At 44.8% G+C, this 22057-nt stretch overlaps 1 protein-coding gene across 3 annotated transcripts in view; it reads left to right on the forward strand.

The window, feature by feature from the left end:
- The window catches only part of ZC3H6 (zinc finger CCCH-type containing 6), a 66083-nt gene that overhangs the window by 37771 nt on the left and 6255 nt on the right, over positions 1-22057 (forward strand). For all 3 annotated transcript variants that reach the window (XM_077467377.1, XM_077467376.1, XM_077467375.1), the window contains exons 7-11: positions 7542-7653; positions 9874-9983; positions 11177-11250; positions 17592-17941; positions 19811-19909. In XM_077467377.1, the coding sequence (XP_077323503.1) occupies positions 7542-7653; positions 9874-9983; positions 11177-11250; positions 17592-17941; positions 19811-19909 (745 nt within the window). The remainder of the gene's footprint in view (positions 1-7541; positions 7654-9873; positions 9984-11176; positions 11251-17591; positions 17942-19810; positions 19910-22057) is intronic.

The following is a 22057-nucleotide window of genomic DNA, read 5'->3' on the forward strand; positions in this document are numbered from 1 at the left end:
TCCGGTCAGGATCCAGTCTGACAACGCCACGGTGGTGGCGTATGTCAACCAACAAGGAGGAACAAGGAGCTCGGCTGCAGCACTAGAGGTCGCTCACATCCTGCAGTGGGCAGAGTGGAGCGTGCCAGTTCTGTCAGCCGTGTACATTCCAGGTGTAGAAAACTGACAGGCGGACTACCTATGTCGCCAGATGCTGGACCAAGGGGAATGGTCGCTACATCCGGATGTATTCCTTTGCCTAAGGCGGGGCACACCAGATGTGGATCTCTTGGCTTCTCGACTCAATCGGAAGGTACAGAGGTTTGTGGCCAGGTCAAAAGATCCCTGGGCGGATGCAGCAGATGCGTTGGTGGCTCCATGGGGGCATTATCAGCCGATTTATGCCTTCCCCCCCACTCAAACTTCTACCATGTCTGCTTTGCAGAATGGAGGCCTGACTCTGATTACCCCAGATTGGCCTCGGCGTCCTTAGTACGCCGACATAGTATGAATGGTGGTGGATGTTCCTTGGCGGCTGCCAATGCGAGAAGACCTTCTGTCGCAAGGTCCGGTACTTTATCCTGCTTTACCATCGTTGGTTTTAACGGCATGGCTGTTGAAAGTCATGTGCTAAGGGACCGAGGTCTGTCTGATTCTGTAATCTCCACTATGCTGAGGGCACGGAAGTCATCTTCTCTGAAGTTTTATCATCGTACATGGAAGGCCTACATCTCCATGTGAGGAGATGGGGTGGCGTCTGCATACATATTCAGTTTCCAGGATCCTGCTGTTTTTGCAACGAGGAGTGGATCAGAAACTTGCATTAAGCACCATTAAGGGGCAGGTATCTGCTTTGGCTGTCTTTTTTCAGTGACCTTTGGCGACTCTTTCATTGGTGAGTACGTTTGCGCAGGGGGTTCGACATGTGGCCCCTCCGGTTCCACCATGGATGCCTCGTGGGATTTGAATCTGGTGCTTCAGAAACCACCGTTTGAAAACATTAGGGAGATCCTCTTATTGACACTCCCTCAGAAAATAGTCTTTCTGGTGGCTATTACATCTGCCAGGAGGGTTTCTGAGTTGGCAGCCTTGTCATGCAAGTCTCCCTACTTGGTCCTCCACAAGGATAAGGCAGTGCTGCGCCCGCAGCCTTCATTTCTTCCAAAGGTTGTTTCGGCCTTTTATCTAAATTAGGGCATTATGCTTCCGTCTTTATGTCCTCGGCCGCCACATCACAAAGAGGTTGCTTTGCATTCCTTGGACGTGGTCCAGGCTCTGCGGGTGTATCTGTCTGCTACGGCTCCTTTTCAGAGGTCGGACTCGCTGTTTGTATCAGTGGCTTGTCCGAAGAAGGGCCTGGCGGTCTCGTCAGGCACCATTCCTCAGTGGATCAGACAGATTGTGGTTCAGGCTTATGCCTTAAAGCGGGAGTCCACGGGGGTTTTTTTTTTTTTTTTTTTAAAAGCCAGCAGCTACAAATACTGCAGCTGCTGACTTTTAAAATAGTGACACTTACCTGTCCAGCGCGCCCGCGATGTCGGCACCCGAAGCCGATCTGTAGATCGTATCTCGGGTGCTGCCGCCGCCATCTTGGGTATGGGAATCAGGAAATGGAGCCTTTCGGCTTCATTTTCCGGTTCCCTACTGCGCATGCGCGAGCCGCGCTGCGCAATAAGGACGGTCCCCGCTGCCTCTGGGATCTGTGTGTTTTCCCAGCAGGCAGCGGGGCACTTGCGGGAAGGGGCGGGCACTTGCGGAAAGGGGCGTAATATACGCCCCTTTCCGCAGAGAGCTATCCCGGAAGTGAGTACAGATACCTGTACTGTACAGGTATCTGCACCCCCCTCCCCCCTGAAAGGTGCCAATTGTGGCGCCGGAGGGGGGGAGGGTTCCGATGAGCGGAGGTCCACTTTAGGGTGGACCTCCGCTTTAAGGGGGCGGGCGCCCCCCTTTCCTGTCACGGTGCGTTCGACCAGGGCAGTTGGTGCCTCCTGGGCTTTCCGACTTCAAGCGTCCGTTTCCCAGGTGTGTAAGGCGGCAACTTGGTCGTCCATTCACACTTTCACTAAATTTTACAAGGTTGATGTGAGCGCATCTTCGGATGCTGGCTTCGGCTACAAGGTTTTGCAGGCGGCTGCAAGAGCTCTGGTGGTTATGGGTGGAGTTATTTTCTTGCTGTTCCCACCCCTCGTTTTTTTATACTGTTTGGGGACGTCCCTAAAGTCAGGATTGAAGATGCTGTGTCCGTCAATGAACGAAAGAGAAAAGATTTTTGTACTCACCGTAAAATCCTTTTCTCTGAAGTTCTGTACTGCTTTTTGACGAGCTAAGCTGCTGAAAGCAGAGTGAGGGGTTATATCCAGTAGGACCGCCCCCTGGGCGGTACTGTGCAGTTTTGCTGTGTTTACATGTTCTGCCTAGTCCTTTCCTGAAGGAAGTGATATAACTAGGGATGCACCGAAATTTCGGCCGCCGAAACATATCGGCCGAAAATGCCCTTTTCGGCAATTTGCCGAAAGGAAAAAACGGCCGATAATTGAGCCGAAAATGGGGCGGAACTCCGCCCCCGCCCCTCCCCTGGTGCCTCCCATGATGGGGGTGAATAGCGCAGGACTGATGCAGCCAGCGATGCCCCTCTGCAGTGAAGAGAGCCGTCTGGTTGAACAGAGCGCCGGGAACATCACAGCTTTAATTTCAATAGCTGTGTGTTCCCCGTCGCGCGCCGCCACACACAGCCCCTCCCCCTTGTCCAGGGTTACTTTGATAGACAGATCACCTGTCCAGATTGGACGGGTGATCTGTCTATCAAAGTGCCTGGACAAGGGGGAGGGGCTGTGTGTGACACCGCGCAACGGGGAACACACAGCTATTGAAATTAAAGCTGTGATGTTCCCGGTGCTCTGTTCAACCAGACGGCTCTCTTCACTGCAGAGGGGCATAGCTGTCTGCATCACAGGGGGCAACACTGTCTGCATCACAGGGGGCAACACTGTCTGCATCACAGGGGGCAACACTGTCTGCATCACAGGGGGCAACACTGTCTGCATCACAGGGGGCAACACTGGCTGCATCACAGGGGGCAACACTGGCTGCATCACAGGGGGCAACACTGGCTGCATCACAGGGGGCAACACTGGCTGCATCACAGGGGGCAACACTGGCTGCATCACAGGGGGCAACACTGGCTGCATCACTGGGGGCAACACTGGCTGCATCACTGGGGGCAACACTGGCTACATCACTGGGGGCAACACTGGCTACACTTATCTCTTTTATCAGGTTGCCAGTCTCTGACCACCTCCTGTACCGTGTCGCCAGTCTCTGACCACCTCCTGTACCGTGTCGCCAGTCTCTGACCACCTCCTGTACCGTGTCGCCAGTCTCTGACCACCTCCTGTACCGTGTCGCCAGTCTCTGACCACCTCCTGTACCGTGTCGCCAGTCTCTGACCACCTCCTGTACCGTGTCGCCAGTCTCTGACCACCTCCTGTACCGTGTCGCCAGTCTCTGACCACCTCCTGTACCGTGTCGCCAGTCTCTGACCACCTCCTGTACCGTGTCCCCAGTCTCTGACCACCTCCTGTACCGTGTCCCCAGCCTCTGATCACCTCCTGTACCGTGTCCCCAGCCTCTGACCACCTCCTGTACCGTGTCCCCAGCCTCTGACCACCTCCTGTACCGTGTCCCCAGCCTCTGACCACCTCCTGTACCGTGTCCCCAGCCTCTGACCACCTCCTGTACCGTGTCCCCAGCCTCTGACCACCTCCTGTACCGTGTCCCCAGCCTCTGACCACCTCCTGTACCGTGTCCCCAGCCTCTGACCACCTCCTGTACCGTGTCCCCAGCCTCTGACCACCTCCTGTACCGTGTCCCCAGCCTCTGACCACCTCCTGTACCATGTCCCCAGCCTCTGACCACCTCCTGTACCATGTCCCCAGCCTCTGACCACCTCCTGTACCATGTCCCCAGCCTCTGACCACCTCCTGTACCATGTCCCCAGCCTCTGACCACCTCCTGTACCATGTCCCCAGCCTCTGACCACCTCCTGTACCATGTCCCCAGCCTCTGACCACCACCTGTACCAAGTCCCCAGCCTCTGACCACCTCCTGTACCATGTCCCCAGCCTCTGACCACCTCCTGTACCATGTCCCCAGCCTCTGACCACCTCCTGTACCATGTCCCCAGCCTCTGACCACCTCCTGTACCATGTCCCCAGCCTCTGACCACCTCTTGTACCATGTCCCCAGCCTCTGACCACCTCCTGTACCATGTCCCCAGCCTCTGACCACCTCCTGTACCATGTCCCCAGCCTCTGACCACCTCCTGTACCATGTCCCCAGCCTCTGACCACCGCCTGTATAAAAATATTTTTTGAAAACAGTCATTTTCGGTATTGGTGCTGTTTCGGTATCGGTTTCGGTTTTCGGCCTAGTGTATTTTTCATTTTCGGTATCGGTTTCGGCACCAAAAAACCCATTCGGTGCATCCCTAGATATAACCCTAAGGTCAAGATTCAAGATGCTGTGTCATCTAGTGAGCTCACCCCCCCTACAGTTAGATCATTCTGAGGGATGATCGTCCCCTGTTGTTTAACCCATTCCCTGCCAGTGACATTTACACAGTAATCCCTGCATTTTTATAGCACTGATCGCTGTATAAATGTCAGTGGTCGTAAAATAGTGTCAAGTGTCCGATCTGTCTGCTGAAATGTCGCAGTCACGATAAAAATCGCAGATCGCCGCCATTACTAATAATAAAATTATTAATAAAAATGCCATAAATCTATCCCCTTATTGTAGAAGCAATAACTTTTGCACAAACCAATCAATATATGCTTTTTGCGATTTTCTTTTACCAAAAATATGTAGAAGATTACATATTTTTTTATTTGTTTTTTTGGGGATATTTATTGTAGCAAAAAATAAATATTGCTTTTTTTCAAAATTGTTGCTCTTGTTTGTTTATAGCGCAAAAAATAAAAACCACAGTGGTGATCAAATACTTTGTTTGGGTACAGCGTTGCACGACTGCGCAATTGTGAGTTAAAGCGATGCAGTGTTGTATCGTAAAAAAGGCTTGGTCAGGAAGGGGGTAAATCCTTCTGGGGCTGAAGTGGTTAATGCTGGACAATTGGTAGTTGCTAAATATTGCAGACAGCATTGATGATGTGCTAAATGCAGCAGCTTATATGTCTCATGCAGAATGTGATCAGGAAAATGTAATTATTATGCTTGTTAAGCGTTACTGCATTTTGCACTTGACGATTAGCACATCTTTCCATGTTAATAAAACTTCTCAGTTATTTTATTAATAATGAAATCTTGCGAGCAACTATGTATGTTATATTAATCCTAAAACCAAACTGCAAACACTTTCACATTCCCATAAAATGTGTGCAATACTAAATCAAATCAATGTGCTGCGATAAAAATCTTTAACTGATAAAAAAACACAAAACCTAGTCTTAGTGTTTGCAAAAAATTTTATAAAATGATTAAAGAAAAAAATATAAATGTATGAAAATGTTGTGAAAATTAATAATTGTTCATTAAACGTACACATACATTTAAAGTGATATCCTAACCACAATTCATGCAACATCTGTGTAATCGCACAAAGGGAGAGATTTGCTAAAGCTGTTGCACTTAGAATCTGGTGGTAAACAACCCCCACAGTGTACATCATATATAACAGTGCAGTCCATGTGTTAAATCCAATGATGGTCATCAATATATTGCCATCCACCAAAATCCATATGCTGTTTGCAGTGCTCCAATGGTCTTAATAGTGTATCACCACACTCGTGCCCCCCCCCCCCCCCGCCTTTGTGGGTAAGCTCTTACCTTGCATGTTACCCCACACTTAAGTTTGGTCAAACAACCTTTTTAGCCTCTCCTGGGCTAGAGTAATAACTGCGGCTCTTTAATCCTCCCCCCTTTAGCGCTGCTTCACTCCATATCAATCTCTTCAAATGGCATCTGCAAAGGGGAAACTCCAATAGTGCTTATATCTTAAAAACAATCTGTCTTTATTAAAAGTATAAGGTAAAGTGCTCACATTTTCTAGGTGCTTCTAGCGCACCACTCTATATTCACTGAAAATGTCAAATATATTTGATAAATCCGTGACACTGCACTAGCCGCATGGGTCTCTCATTCCACATCAGATTCCAGGTGCCATACCGTCCTATTGCCCCTCCCCCTACAAGTTACGCCACAGGGTCACGTGACTTCCTTGGGAGGCTTTTTATTGGACTAAACGGCAAACACGCTATATTTTCTCTACGTACCACCACCAGTCTAATTGCTCTATTCACTGAATGAAGCTGGTTGACACCACAGCTTCAATATGGATATACAGAACTATGAGGAAACACTCAACACCCTTTAACTCTATACCGGACATACTTGATTTACATACATATCTCTGAGATGTATTTGGTCATACGGACCCAGAATATATCAGATATTTACAGCAATATTGATCTCATATATCATATAAAACACAATTAAAAATCATATAAATATTTACAACAATAATGACCTCAAAAACCATGAATGCAAAATATGCATGCGGGAGGGGCAGTAGGGCAGTACAGAGCCTTAAATCTGATGTGGAATGAGACCCATGTGGCTAGTGCGGTGTCACGGACTTATCAAATATATTTCAAGTTTTTAGCGTGTATAGAGTGGTGCGCTGGAAGCACCTCTAAAATGTGAGTACTTTACCTTATACTTTTAATAAAGACAGATCGTTTTAAAATATAAGCACTATTGCCGTCTTTCCTTTGCATATGCCATTTGAGGAGATTGATATGGAGTGAAGCAACGCTAAAGGGGAGAGGATTAAAGAGTCACAGTTATTATTCCAGCCCAGGAGAGGCTAAAAAGCTTTGTTTGATCAAACTTAAGTGTGGGGTCACACACAGCAAGGTGTGGTGATACACCATTAAGACCATTGGAGCACTATAAGCAGCTTATGGATTTTGGTGGATGGCAATATAATGATCACCATCATTGGATTTAACACATGGACTGCACTGTTATATATGATGTACGTTTTGTGTGATTGCACGGATGTTGCATGAATTGTGGTTAGGATATCACTTTAATGTATATGTAAATTTGAATGCACAATTATTTTCACAATATTTGCAAACATTTATATTTTTTCTTTAATCATTCTATACCAAACGCGAAGACTAGGTTTTGTGCTTTTTCATCAGTGTAAGCCTTTTAGCACAGCATGTTGATATGATTTCACAGTTATTTTAGTCAGGTTTACATTTTTTTTTTTTTTTTTGCTGGACAGTTTTTAACTGACTAAAGAAATTTAGAATGTGCTGATCATCATGTGCGCAGAGTATGTAAGATGGTCTGACTGCTGATTGTGCACTCTTGAGTTTTGAGAGACTGGCTTCTAGGATAAGCTTTTTTTTTTTTTTTTTTTTTTTTTTTTCCGGATCTGAGGTGATCATACACGCTAGTGGCAGGTAAATGCAGAAGTACTGTGTCTGCCTAACTTTGATCATATTTTTAGGCTTTGTTTTTTTTTCTTTTAGGGGGAGCAGTGTAAGTTTGATCACGATGCAGAGATAGAAAAGAAGAAAGAAATTTGTAAGTTTTATATACAAGGATATTGCACCAGAGGAGAGAACTGCATCTATATGCATGATATCCTTTCAAAACACAACTTCTTTATATTTATTTGCTTATTTTTGTTACATCTCATATTTGTGTGCCATTAGTACTGCACCGCCATGTATAAAAAGAGACAATTTCAGGGTTCACTGATAAAACTGATATATGGGCTCCTACTGATGGTGAAGTTTTGTTAGTGCTGCACCCAGTGTAGATGACGTGTGCCAAGGTTATGTAAACCTGAATGAAACAAGTGCCAGACGTATACTCTCAGTAGAGAGTACAGAAGATTGAAAACCTTCAGTGCTACTGTGGGGGTTGTCTGATACAGTGGGTAAATATAAAAAGAATGAGGATACCATTTAACTGCTTGCAGACCACTGACCCTACATATATTGGTGCGGGCAGTAGCTCTTCGCAGTATCGCATACCTAGTATATGATCCCCACACTGGGGTAGGGAGCACACACGTGTTCCCCCATGCGCTCCAGCTGTGCTGCGATTTGCTGCAGCATAAACCAATCAGCCGGTGCCGGTCACTGACACCCACTGATTGGCTCTGGCAATTATTGAAGAGAGCCATGTGTATGTGAACAAATACTGATCTGAAAAAAGAGCTGATCAAATACCACAAAAAAAGCTGTATTTGTCTATAAAAAGGGACATCAGTTTTATTTTGGTACAGCGTTGCATGACCGCACAATTGTCAGTTCTGTATTGTAAAAAATGGGCCTGGTCATGAAGGTAGTTAATCTTCTGGAGGGCAAGTGGTTAAATTATTGACCATATTATTTCTACACTGATACTTCAAACGGGACCTTCCATGGCAGATAGAAGGTGTGCTGTTTTGCCAGCCTCCTCCCCCAACACGAATGCTTTTATTAGGCTATTTGTATAAATTGCTCAGATTAAAAGAAAATACTTACCTAGGCCTCCAACATTTCAAGGAGAATAGGGTGTCACTGTGCCTCTCGGTAGATAGCATGAGGGTCTACTATGTTTTGTAACGACTGGAATGCATCCTTGAGGGAATTCAAGCTTATACAGTAAGTCTCTACTAGAAAGCATGATAACCTCACCTGTGCCTCTTGGTGTTTGTCTTTAGAGCCGTTTGTGTTTGGAGGGGGAGGAAGTTTTGAGGGGTGTCATGGGGCTTGAAAAAAAAAAAAGACCTAAACTCGTTCTTGTTTGTGCTTTTGAAATGCCTTCACCTGCATGAAATCCATATTTCCAAATGGGACAGAAGAGTGGCAGGGGTATGGAAATATAAGGTACAGTTGAAGCATATAAGAGTTGATTACTGGTGCCTATACCCTAATTACAAGTTGTGCTTGGATAAAATTGGGAAAACACGGGAAGGTTTTTTTTTTTCAACCCAGCAGGCTAAATTAAAAACACCTGACAGATCACTGTACTAAAACGAGCAACGTTAATGTGGCGATCTCCCCCGCTGTGCTATTGCGTTCTGACAGGGGGGACAGCCCCACCTCCCCTCCCACCTGCCAGAACACACTGATCACTGATGGCTATACCGTTCCACATAAGCTAGTCGCCTGACCAGCTTCTGTCAGACAGAGAGCTGGACACATGAGCCGAAAGTTGTCTGGTTCCTGGTGAACTGACCTTTTTCATACGATTTTTGGCCCATGTGTACCCAAGCTTATGGCTGCTTTCACACTGAGTCGCTTTACAGGCGCTACAGCGCTAAAAATAATGCCTGTAATGCGCCTCTCCTGTCTCTCCAGTGTGAAAGCCCCAGTGCTTTCACACTGGAACAGTGCGCTTGCAGGACGGTGTAAAAAGTCCTGCAAGCCACATATTTACAGTGCTGTAGGAGCGGTGTATTTACCACTCCTAAAGTGCCCCTTCCCATTGAAAACAATGGGGCAGAACCGGCGAGCTTTGCCGGCAGTTTTAACCCTTCTACGGTCGCTAGTGGGGTTTAAACCGCCCCACTAGTGGTTGAATAGCGGTGCTAACATGATGGTAAAGCGGCGCTAAAAATTGTGCCGCTTTACCACCGACACTCGCCCCAATGTGAAAGTAGCCTAAGGTTCATGACCAAATAAAGGTTGGTCATCAATATGGTAATATAAACAATTTTTAATAACCTAAAGATTGAAATGACCCTTTAATCCATATGCTGCAGTGGTTGGAAATGTTTAGGGAGATGATTGGTATACTGCGCAAATCGCACTGTAAATTGACAGATTTGTTCCTAAATGTATTTTACTTAACTTTTCTGCCTCGTACATGAATTTCCTTGCAAATTTTACCATACTGGAGCAAAATGCTACCAAGGAGACAACTGCAAATTTTCCCATGAGCCTCTTAATGATGACACCAGAGAGTTACTGAACAAGGTGAGTAAGCAACATATTAAACTATTACTGAGAAGCTGAAAAACTCGCTCATTGTGTGCTACTATAGAGCATGCATGGCAAACTTTTTTTATTTGCGGGGGGGGGGGGGGGGCTATATTGTTGCCCCTCTTGCTTTTGCAATTTTGCATCGGTATACTCATAAAAATCCAGACTTGCCAAACATTAGCTTCCCATAGATTTGTTTGGCAGTGTCAGCTGACATGAGGATTCATTCTGTTTACATAAATGATGATTGCCCACCCGTACCAACAGCTTGAGAGAATTATCAAACAGGAAATAATTTTTGTTTTACAAAAGATTTCAGCAACAATTCATATTCAAGTGTGTAAAAAGCCAAAATGATTTGTTACATCAATAGTAAACTCCACTTTTGAACTTGTGCCATTGCCTTTCAGGGGATTTTATTTATTTTTTTATTTTTATTTTTCTTTCTCTCTGTGTCCCTTGGAGAGATCTCCCTTCACTTCCTTTTCCAGATAGTAAGTAGGAAGTAAGACGAGATTTCTCCAAAACTAGTGGAAAGCTCTTAGATGGTTGTCAGTTGGACATCTGTCATTGGAAAATTTCCTTGCATCTCCTGTTCTTATTGGATGCTACATTTCCAATCACTTTCTGTATGGTGGACAAAGGTCCCCTGGAGGATGAGAATATCACACAGACAGAAATAAAACCTGATCTGTTCTTCTAACCCTTCTACATTGTATACAAAAAAAAGGTTGGCCTTTACATAAACTTTAAGGAATCATTTCAAGTGAGTTTGTTTATACATCCTAATACACCAATATGTTTCAATCACTTGGAAATGTATCAGGCCATGGTGTAGAGTACAGGAATCAACATTTAATTTGTCACATCATGTTTAGTGTATATATCTGCATATGCACTTGCTAAAGTGTCTTGGATGAAGCATAAAATAACCATGGCTGATATAGAGAAGTAACCGCTGCTAGAAACGGAACTAATAATTGAGGAATAATATAAAATAATGATGTAAATAACAGAGTTATTCCAAGAAAAATTAAATAATTCAATTGTTGGCTTTTACCCAGATTACTGTACATTATTTTTTTTGTAGAAACAGTTCAGATGTGTAGGTATATGTTTACTATATGGGGCCATCTAATGACATCTTTCTTAAAAATGTATTACACAAAACTGTGTTCTGGCTGTAGGTATTAAATGCAGAAGAGGAAAAACAGCTACAACTTGAGGAGGAGGAGGAAGAAGAGGAGATGCCACGACATGGGTTGGTATCATCAGCTTACCCTATGCTGTCTGTACATTGTCTACCTTGCTTTAAAGCGGGAGTAAACCCGCTGACTTTTTTTTTACACCTGTAAGGGAAAAGGCATAATGAGCTAGTATGCACCGCATACTAGCTCATTATGAAATACTTACCTTAGAACGAGGCGCCGGCATCTCACTCGGTCCACGCCGAGGGAGCTGACATGTTCCCTCGACGTGCCTTCTGGGTATCACGGCTCTGGTGCTGTGAGTGGCCGGAGCCACAACGTCGTCACTCCTGTGCATGCGGACGGGAGTTTTCTTCCCGGCAGGGTCCGGCGTCTGCCGGACTTTCAGCTGAGAATCCCCGGTGCGCATGCGAAGCTGAAGTCAGAAGCACGAGGGGAATATCTCCTAAACCGTACAGGTCTAGGAGATATTCTTTTTACCTACAGGTAAGCCTTATTATAGGCTTACCTGTAGGTCAAAGTTAAAAATTTGACTATACAACCACTTTAAGCTGCTACATAGGCTCTGACCCGAGGGGTGACACAAGCTCTTATCTAGGTAACCCAATAAGCAGATTAGGGTCCAGGTCAATGTGAGTATGAAAAGTACCATTAATTGTGTTCACCAAAGCACACCAATATCCAACCAATTTGGAGCACTTCCACAGCATATGAAGTAGATCTGCTGGAGATTGTTGGCATCGTGGGCACTCCGGGGTTTCCCACCTGCCACACTTAAATAGTTTTACCGGGGTCCTATTTATAATAAACAATTGGGACAGGCATTGTAAATATAAAGGGTACAGAGGGCACTCTGTCTAAGATAATTTGCCATACATCTGAAAAATCGCCCATGTCGTTCTCCCACCCTCTCCTACCCAGACTACCAGAGGCATCTTGATATTTTGCCATTGAGTAAAGAGGAGATGAGGCCCTTTTTCTCAATAACCGCTGCAAACAAGTCTAAAAGTGATATCTGGTCTAACTATTTTGGCACATTTAGACTGTCTGTAATGCATGCCGCAATAGTAGATACTTAAAGAAGCTACGATGGGCAGTTGGTAAGACTACTGGAAGGACAGCAAAATATTTTGAGAATAAAGCTGGGCAATATATTGGATCACCTGAGAGCGCCAGCGTTCAAACCCTGAAAATTTATAGTTCTCTTTGTATTTCCCCGTAACAATGAATATTCAGAACTCATTCATATTTTATTATATGTCTCATTTCCTGCCAAACTTTATTCATGAGTACCAATGTTGGACCATAATGGGCATGGGCAAAAACTCCAGACTCCAGCTTGGTCAAGAGGTGATCACGGGAATAATGACTCAAAAGCAGGGCCTGTAAAGTTTCTCGCCATTTTAGGCACTTCTGAGTTTGTAGAGGCCAATCTGCTGACCGGCCTAAAGAGGAATTAAACCCTCCTATCCTTTACAGCCAAAGAAGCTGCTTCTCTTTGATCTACAACATTAATAATGCTGAACATGTGATCAGTTATGACACCAGCCATTTGATGGTTTGACATTTTGGTTGAGGACAGAAAATGTGACCGTTATCATTCCCAGTGTTCCGACATATAGAGTCCGGCCATCTAAAAGTGTCCTCCCCGTACTGCACAGGCGCAGTACGGAGCAGAAGGAGATTTGGAAAATCTCCGAAGATGAATGGCGCCTGCACCGTGAGTGGAGGTGCAAGCCCCACTATCCCAGTGGACATAGGGCTGCACATATTGGAGGGCCCCTCGCGGGCTCGCTTCGCTCGCCGCACTTTGGGCACGGCCTCGCTGCGCTCGACTTTTTTTATTCTAACTATATGTCCACTTGGATGGTGGGGCTAGAACCTGGACTCGTGGCGCAGGCGCCGTTCATCTTCGGCTATTTTTGGAATGTGGAATGCGCAGTACACAGCGGGCACTATCCGACGGAGGACACTATCCGACAGGACACCGGCATTCCAGGGATGTACCGTATATACTCGAGTATAGGCCGACCCGAATATAAGCCGAGGCCCCCAATTTACCCCCAAAAAAACTGGCAAACTTATTGACTCGTGTATAAGCCGAGGGTGAGACATGCCTGTCCATCCCTGTGTGTGTGTCCGTCCATCCCTGTGTGTCCGTCCATCCCTGTGTGTCCGTCCATCCCTGTGTGTCCGTCCATCCATCCCTGTGTGTGTGTGTGTCCATCCATCCATCCATCCCTGTGTGTGTGTGTCTCCATCCATCCATCCATCCATCCCTGTGTGTGTGTGTCTCCATCCATCCATCCCTGTGTGTGTGGGTCTCCATCCATCCCTGTGTGTGTGTGTATCCATCCATCCCTGTGTGTGTGTGTGTGTCTCCATGTGTGTGTGTGTGTGTGTGTGTGTCCAGCCTACCTGTGTCCCGAGCCTTTGTCCCGAGCCTCCGTCCCGTGCCTTGCCTCCTTGCCTCCGTCCCGTGCCGTGCCTTGCCGCCGTGCCTTGCCTCCGTCCCGTGTCGTGCCTTGCCTTGCCTTGCCTCCGTCCCGTCCCGTCCCGTGCCGTGCCGTGCCTTGCCTTGCCTTGCCTTGCCTCCGTCCCGTGCCCTCTTCGTCGGCGCCTCGGCGGCCATTGTAAAATTCAAAAGCCTCCGCCTTCGCCTGTGATAGGCGGAACACTGAATTTCCCAGCAGCCTGTGTTCCGCCTATCACGGACATCGTATCATCCTCGTCCGTAGTACGAGGATGATACGATGTCCGTGATAGGCGGAACACAGGCTGCTGGGAAATTCAGTGTTCCGCCTATCACAGGCGAAGGCGGAGCCGGAGGCGCGGCTTTTGAATTATAGAATGGCCGCTGTCTGTCTGCTCGACACGCTGATCGAGCGGGCAGACAGCGATGACTCGAGTATAAGCCGAGGGGGGCACTTTCAGCCTCAAAAAAGAGGCTGAAAATCTCGGCTTATACTCGAGTATATACGGTAACTGTTTTTTTTTTAAACTGTTTAATTGATGGGTTTAGTTCCACTTAATGATTTACTGCTGTTCAGGGACTCTGGGCTTCAGCAAAATGGCAGCCTCCAGCAAAAAAAGTTCTGCTTTAAGTTTATTAGTAGGAAGTTAAATTATTCGGTATTCCTACATGTTTAGTTGGCATAAACTTAGGCTGTACAGAAACCAAATACAAAGATCCCTAACAAATTTTAGTATCAAGTATAGTATAAGGGCTTGTTCACACCATACGTGCGCATGAAAACTGATGAGAAATCTGCGCAGATTTCACTTTCAGTGACATGGGTTTACATCAGGTTTCAGTGAGTTTTAATGCCAGTTGACATCAGTTTTCATGCGGGTCAGTTATGTGCCCTGTTCATACCTATGTTGATGTCACGTCCGTTTTTATTCCCATGCAGAAAACTGCATACACGCTGCAGATTCCTGCACAGTAATAATCTACACATGATACCAGTGTTGTGGTATGAAGAGGGCACATATAGAACAATTGTTTTATGCCGTCTCTGCACCATGGTGTGAACAAGGCTTTATGTTCCCAGGCAACCATATAAATACACAATGAAGTTTTACTTTGATGACAGAATACATTTGTGTTTCGCTGGTTGATCAGAGAGAAATAGAAGAAGATCGTATTAGAAAGTGAAAGGGGGAAGAATAGGGAAAGATAGAATGAAGGGTGTGGAGGTCTGAAAGGGGGTTTCTTTCAGTTTTCTTGGTGGGATAGCAGTTCCTGAAATCATGGTGTAGTAAAGAAAAGCAGCCGGCGATCCCAAACGTCGGGAAATGTGTGTCTGCCGCATAGCTGCGCAGTCAGCTCCTCAACTGTTTTCAGAAAACCAATTCACTTGTGGAAGGTGGTGTAGCAGTTTTCCAATGTCTGGGGATGATTGATGTAGTAGCTATTTTAAAAGAACCAGAGTAAGCCCTTCTTGATGAAAGCTATAGAGCTGGGTAGAATGGAAAGGAGAGTAAGGTGGGGGGGTCTGACATGTCTTGATGACATTTGGTCATAAACATCAAAAATAAAAAGTGTACTTGTCTCTAAAGTCAGACCCACATCATGTCAGCTGTGTGATAAGCTGATTCCACCATGTCCTGAGTCACATGTAACGCTGTTAGTACTGTTGTCAGCTTTTTGACTGAAGGATGCTACAATCACTTGACCAGAAACTGAAAAGCCGTTGTACCCAATCAGTCAGTAGGCATGTATACTCTGACGCAAGGCAATGCACAGAAATGCAATGTACATTCACATCTGGGCATTGTGACGTTATGATGTGCTGTATGGCGGGTGCGTGTGTTTTTTACTGTATGTGTGCTTTGGGTTGCCATTCAGAATGAATGACAACACACACATTGCACATTAGATTACATTGCAATAACACACAATACAAGGCATAGATGTGAATACAGCTATAAAGTAGACCTAAAGTTAGAGTTGGACATCGTGGTCCACAACGACCACAACATACAGGGATATACAATGTAATACTGACATATAATCACACACACAGGTTGGATTTGATGGACTTGTCTTTTTTCAACCTCACCTACTATGTAACTATGTGGTTTGTAAACTTTAATTAGTCCACCCTTAGCTGACAGTCTGATTCATTGGTTTGTCATCTCTGTCATTACATCTATAGAAAGTGTGAAGAGTTTTGGATTGAATTTAGACATATATCTGTGGCAAAGATGCTGAAACAGAGTTAAAGAAGCATGCAAGCCTGTGGAGTGGATAAAATGCTGGTGTAATATGTTGTTTAAAGCCCAGTTGAACTTTCAGTTTAAGGGCTAAGTGCACCTTTTGCACCATGCTACACCAATATTTTTAGGATAATGGAACATGGTGCAAATGCCTGCCCATGACAGCATGCCAAGGGGTTTCCTCCTCCACAACCACTGTCACTTTTTTGTGTTTCTTGCATAAAAATTAGCTCAGGCGTGTTCGCACAGCCCACGTGCAGAGCCCGCCAGGAAGTCTGCACTGCGCTAATCACAGACAGTGAGACATTGTCCCGATGCGCGGCTGCAGAGATTGGGAAATGTCTCACTGCCTGTCATTAGCGCAGTGCAGTGCCAGCTTGCTGGCGGACTGCACATGGGCTGTGCCAACATGCTGGAGCTCATCCTTATTCTTGCATGGCTATGCGAGTCTTTACTCTCGCAGCCGTGTCATTCATTCACAGAGATCTGTGAATTAATGAATTACAAGTCCTATCTGACAACGTGGCAAATGGACTTGTATTTCTCAATGAACTAAGAATGCGGTAATCAGCGTACTCATGGTTAAGGATGAGCTCCGACGTGTTGGCACAGCCCACGTGCAGAGCCCGCCAGGAAGTCTGCGCTGCACTAATCACAGGCAGTTAGACATTGTCCCGATGCGCGGTTGCAGAGATCGGGAAATGTCTCGCTGCCTGTGATTAGCGCAGCGCTGTGCCGACTTCCTGGCGGACTCTGCACGTGGGCTGTGCCAACACGTCGGAGCTCATCCTTACTCGTGGTCCATTGACTCTTCCTGTGTTTTGCAGGAGCCCAACCTTACAGCTGCAATCCACTGATCAGGGCGCATTAATTTGCAGGCTCCTGTAAAGGAAAAAAATAATATATATATATATATATATATATATATATATATATATATATATATATATATATATATATATATATATTTATTATGTTGATTTTATTATCAAAGATTTAGTATTTGCCTTTAAACTAGCTAAATGCATTCCAAATGCATCAAAACAAAAGATGTACAAGGTCTTATAGCTTGTGTTTATATCCATCACAGCTTGAGTAGCAGAACCTGTCCCCTGCCAGCTTGGTGCAGTTTGGACACTTGCTTTCTGTGGGGAAGCAATGGTCTTATTGCAGAGATCACACACATACCCAATCTATCTTTAGCTCTGTAATCACTAGGGAAAAGAAGCTTTGTAGATTGCAGAGCTTTAGGTCTTATTAAGCAGGGGACATCAGACGTTTCTTCGAGAGACCGCTGCTTTCACTCCAAAAACAGGTGTCCTGCTTGGCACTGCTGACAGGGGACAGGCTTTTGTTCTCAGGTTGTGGCTACCTTTGAAAGAAAAGTGAACTGTAAGACATTAAACCCCTTGCTTAGTGATGCACCTTGAATGTATTTAGCCAATTTAAACTGGAGGGTCAATAAGGCTTTATTCATTTATTCATGAATTAACATCAAGTACTCATTGGTGAGGAACCCCTAATTTGAGATTATGCACATTGTACGGGAATTTTTCTTTATGCCTCATATTCTCCTTTTGCAGAAATGCAACTTGAATCTGAATACTAAGGTTTGCACTGGTCACATGACAGTAATGTTACATGACTAAATTGTGCCTTACTTTTACTGTAGAGGGAAGTATTACAACCAGCCATACATGCCATTTGTTGGAAACCACCCATCAATGTACAACTCGGAGCCCCTCCCAGAACCAGGACCTATGATATCACCACCACAGTCCATGCCAATGTATGGCAACCAGGGAATGAACATACCATTCAACCAGTCTTCAGCACAAGGCCACAGCCAAAACCACCAGAGGGATGGCAATGGTGTTCCTTTTCTCCAAACTGTAGAAGAGAAAACACACAGCATGCAACCACAAAACAGCTATCAGCACTCCCAGAGTGCTCCTGGATACTATGATAACTACTACTCCCAGCAGGCTGTTCACCATGTGCAATCTACAAACCTATCAGAATGTGAGTTACATATGTTTCTTGTCTTCTATGAAAGTTTCTTCTAACTTGTCTTGACATTCAGATCTACTTTGCTAAAAGAGGAACAGCGTTTTCGATTTTTAAATGTCTCATCTGCGCTAGAATCCCTTCCTTTTTATCTATGGTTTGGCCAAGAATAGGAGCTAAATTTCCAGATTCCACCCAAAGTGGTCTGCTGTATATCTAAGAATGCTATTCTGTTCTAATAATAAACATATGTTTCTCTTCCCATAAAGCTTTTAAAAATGTAGAACTTCACAGACTATTAATACCCTAAAATAGCAATCACAAATCTGTGAATTTTACTGTAAGGCACCCATGTTGCCCCTTCAAGTATCCACTATTCTTGAAGATGAAGTACAGGCGTTTATCCACTTTATAAAATGTGATGATATACTATTGGTTAAAGGAGAAGTTTGCCTTGTTCTCCCCCCCCCCCCCTTTAACATTTGGCACTTAATTTTTTTTTGGGGGGGGGGGGGGGGGGGAGTGAACACCTGGTTTTGACAGGTACCCGCTCCCACTTCCGCCTGGATTACCACAGCAATCAGAACGGAAGTTCACATCATGGGGAAGACTTCAGGACCATTCACAAAGTGCAGGGTGGGTCTTGCATGCGTAGTGTGAAGCCATAAGGCTTCACAGCCGGATTCCCTTAGTTAAGATGCCAGTGCTGGGGACCTGAAGCCCAGTGAAGAGTGGGCTTGCGTTGCCTGTACTGTATCTACTCCCACTACAGACAACCGTCTGCCCAGTCCTGTTATTCAGAGCGTCCCACATACACTTTTTTTTATAAGGAGCTACAGTATTTTTAGCTGCTCACTTTTTTTTTTTTTTGGGGGGGAGAAACTGGAACTCCTCTTTAGGTCCAGCAAGATGAATGTCACCTTGTAGATTTAACTACTGCCATAAAAATGTCTGATATAAAAGAGTTAAAGTGGAAGTCCTGCGAAAATTCATTTTTTTTAAAGTCAGCAGCTACAAATACTGCAGCTGCTGACTTATAAAATATGGACACTTATCTGTCCAGGGCGCCTATGATGTCGGCACCCGAAGCTGATCTATTGCTCGGATCTCAGGTGCTGCTGCCGCTGCCATCTTCGGTGCGGGAATCAGGAAGTTAAGCCTTGTAGCTTCACAGCCTGGCTCCCTACTGAGCATGCCTGAATGGTCCTTGCTGTCTCTGGGATCCATGTGTTTCCCAGAAGACAGTGGGGGGGGGGGGGGCGGGGGACAGGAAGAGGCGTAGACTCCCATGGGAGTCTATGCCCGGAAGTGGGTGCAAATACCTGTATTAGACAGGTATCTGCACCTCCCTCCCCCCTGAAAGGTGCCAAATGTGGCACCGGAGGGGAGAGGGTTCTGAAAAGCGGAGATTCCATTTTTGTGTGAACCTCCGCTTTAAAAACAGCAGGTCCAGCTTCGGAGTGCCAGAAATATAGCAATAACTGTGTTCCCAATGCTTAGTGAAAATACAAATTGTAAATTAAAGAGATAAGTCCATAAGGTGGCATGCATCTCTTTGGACTCAACCTCTAGCAATCCAGCACATTGTACAAAATGGCTGAAATCCCATGTATAAATAAATTGGTTGTTATTGGAAAAAAAATGATTTTACTTTATTTGCAATTGCACCATATTGGGTTAAACTGGCTTTTGAAACTTGCATGTGTTGTATTGGTGTTTTAATATACAGAAACAAGTCTATACTTTGGTTTGGGAAACGCTTAATTAGTAATGTTTATTTTACATTTTGTAACCTAAAGGGGTTTGACAGGAAATCTTTCATGGTTGTCTGAATACTTTGATGCCTGCTAAGTTGTTAATTGTTTTTTACATATTTATTTTCAGCTGTGTGTAAAGTTTTGTTCTCAAGGATTGGCAAAAATCTAGATGGTGCAGAAACCAGCCAGCCCCCTCCCCCGCAAAGATCAGTGAGCAGAGACGAAGGTATGTACGCAGTGCATTGTATAGGCTCAGACAGCATAATCTCCTGAAATGCCACATACAGAAATTGCAGTATGTCACATACAAAGACGACATTTCTTAAAGTAAATCTGTACTCTATTTTAAATGTTTAAAAAATCCTAAATCAGGCACAGCATGATGCCCACAGTTACATTTATTAGCAAGGAAGCCTTTTTGTGTCATGCTATAGTGTATTATTTTGTTACCTGGTTTTCCCTACTCTGTGGCTAAGTTGAAATCATGAATTCCCTCAACAACGGGTGAGTAATTAACGATTTCATACTTGACAGTGATTATCACTTTACAACAGCAGCTGCCTACAAGATTTCTATGTGATTGCAGCAAGGGTAATTAATGGTATTTAATTTTTTTGTGGCCAAGGCCCCTTTCATGACTTCAAAGTTGCGTGATATTGCTGCGATTCCAGGGCATGTCTGTGTAAACTTGAGGTCTATGAACCTCAATTTGCATCAAAGTGGACCAAAGTAGTACAGGGGCTACTTTGAAGTCGGTGCGACTTGAAGTCACACATATATGAATGGTTATCATTGGGAATCGTGGGGTACAACTTTTCATGCAACTCTGATGTCCAAAGTCGCACACATGTGAAAGGGGTCTAAGAGTCTATAACTATTTGCTTTTCAGTGATTAAAACCAGTTAAGGTCCCTTTCACACTGCTGCGACTTGGATGCGATTTCAGGGAATGCCTGTGTAAACTTGAGGTCCATGGTTCTCAACTCCCATCAAAGTCGGACCAAAGTAGTACTGTGGCTTCTTTTGAAGTCTATGCGACTCCAAGTCGCACAGATAGTAATGGTAGTCGTAGGGTATGACTTGTCATGCAATTCTGATGTCCAAAGTCACAGGAAAAGTCGCACAAGTGTGAAAGGGGCCTAGTCTCAGTGAAGTTATCTGGCTATGTAAGCAAAGTATTTGTTTGATCACCTGTGCCCAGACAGAGGTTGGCAGAGGGCCATGCATTTTCATTAGGTAAATAGGTTACTACCTGCTTTTTGTTTCTGCTCCTAGAACATTACAGGTTCTCTTTAAAGTAAATGTGTGATCAAAAAATATTACTGTGTACCCTTAAATACCAACAATTTTGAAAGATGGAGCAGAGACATGCCCCTAGAGTCCAGTAGCCCACCTAAGTTGGCAATTTAATGTCCCCCCCCCTTAAAAAAAAATACAGTACAGATGCCTCTGTGACCTAAAGAGAGGCACCTGTGTGTAAAAAGAAGAGTAGGCCTTTGCATACAAAATCCCTGGGTTCAGAGGTCATACTGGATTTTGAAAAACATGTTGATAACATAACTTTAAAACCCATTTTTGTAAATAGAAAAATGCATATTTAAACTTCATTGATTACCAACAGACTGCTTGGTTTGCTGAATTGCACTGCAATTGTCAAAAGGCTCCCGCTGGCAACCATAGTTGTGAAATATATCTTTCCTAAAGTGGTTATAAAGCCTAATCATCTTTTCCTTGATTTATTCCTCATAATAAGCCCTTATTCTCTCCAGCACTGTGCACATTTGCAGCTCTTCACCCCCCCCCCCCCCCCCCCCCCCACTTACTGGTCTCTCAAGCTTTGCTGAGGCACCCCGGGAGCCATTGGCTTCTGCTGCTGTCAATCAAAGCCAGTGACAAAAGAGCAAATGATGGGGTGGGGTCCTGCTGTCCATGTCAATAGATTCTGAAGCTCAGGAGCGAGCCTGCATAAGTTCCCCTTGTATGGGGGCACTTGATGGAGGGAGGGAGCCAGCGGTGGGACCCTAGAAGAGGTTTGGGACTGCTCTTTGCAATTCCATTGCAGAGAGCAGGTAAGAATAAACCTATTTTTATTTTTTATATTTTTTTAGAATCGCGTTTAAAAGGGAAAAGACCCCCACTATGTCAACATACAATAACTTTATAGAAAGATTGAGAATGATTCTCTAAGAAAAAGCAGACAAGCAAGCACTGAGGATTTGGTGGATTTTCTCTATAAAGATTAAATTATCTACAAGCATATATTTTAATGAATTTTTCATTAATATATGCAAAGATCTAGCCTTCATGCTTGTTATATTGGGTATCTGTCGACCTTGTTATAATAGTGTTTAAATGTTATTTATGTTTTTATTCAT

This window comes from Lithobates pipiens, unplaced genomic scaffold, assembly GCF_037356315.1.
Source record: "Lithobates pipiens isolate NorthernLeopardFrog02 unplaced genomic scaffold, aLitPip1_a1.2 Scaffold_54, whole genome shotgun sequence".
Classification (NCBI taxonomy): domain Eukaryota; kingdom Metazoa; phylum Chordata; class Amphibia; order Anura; family Ranidae; genus Lithobates; species Lithobates pipiens.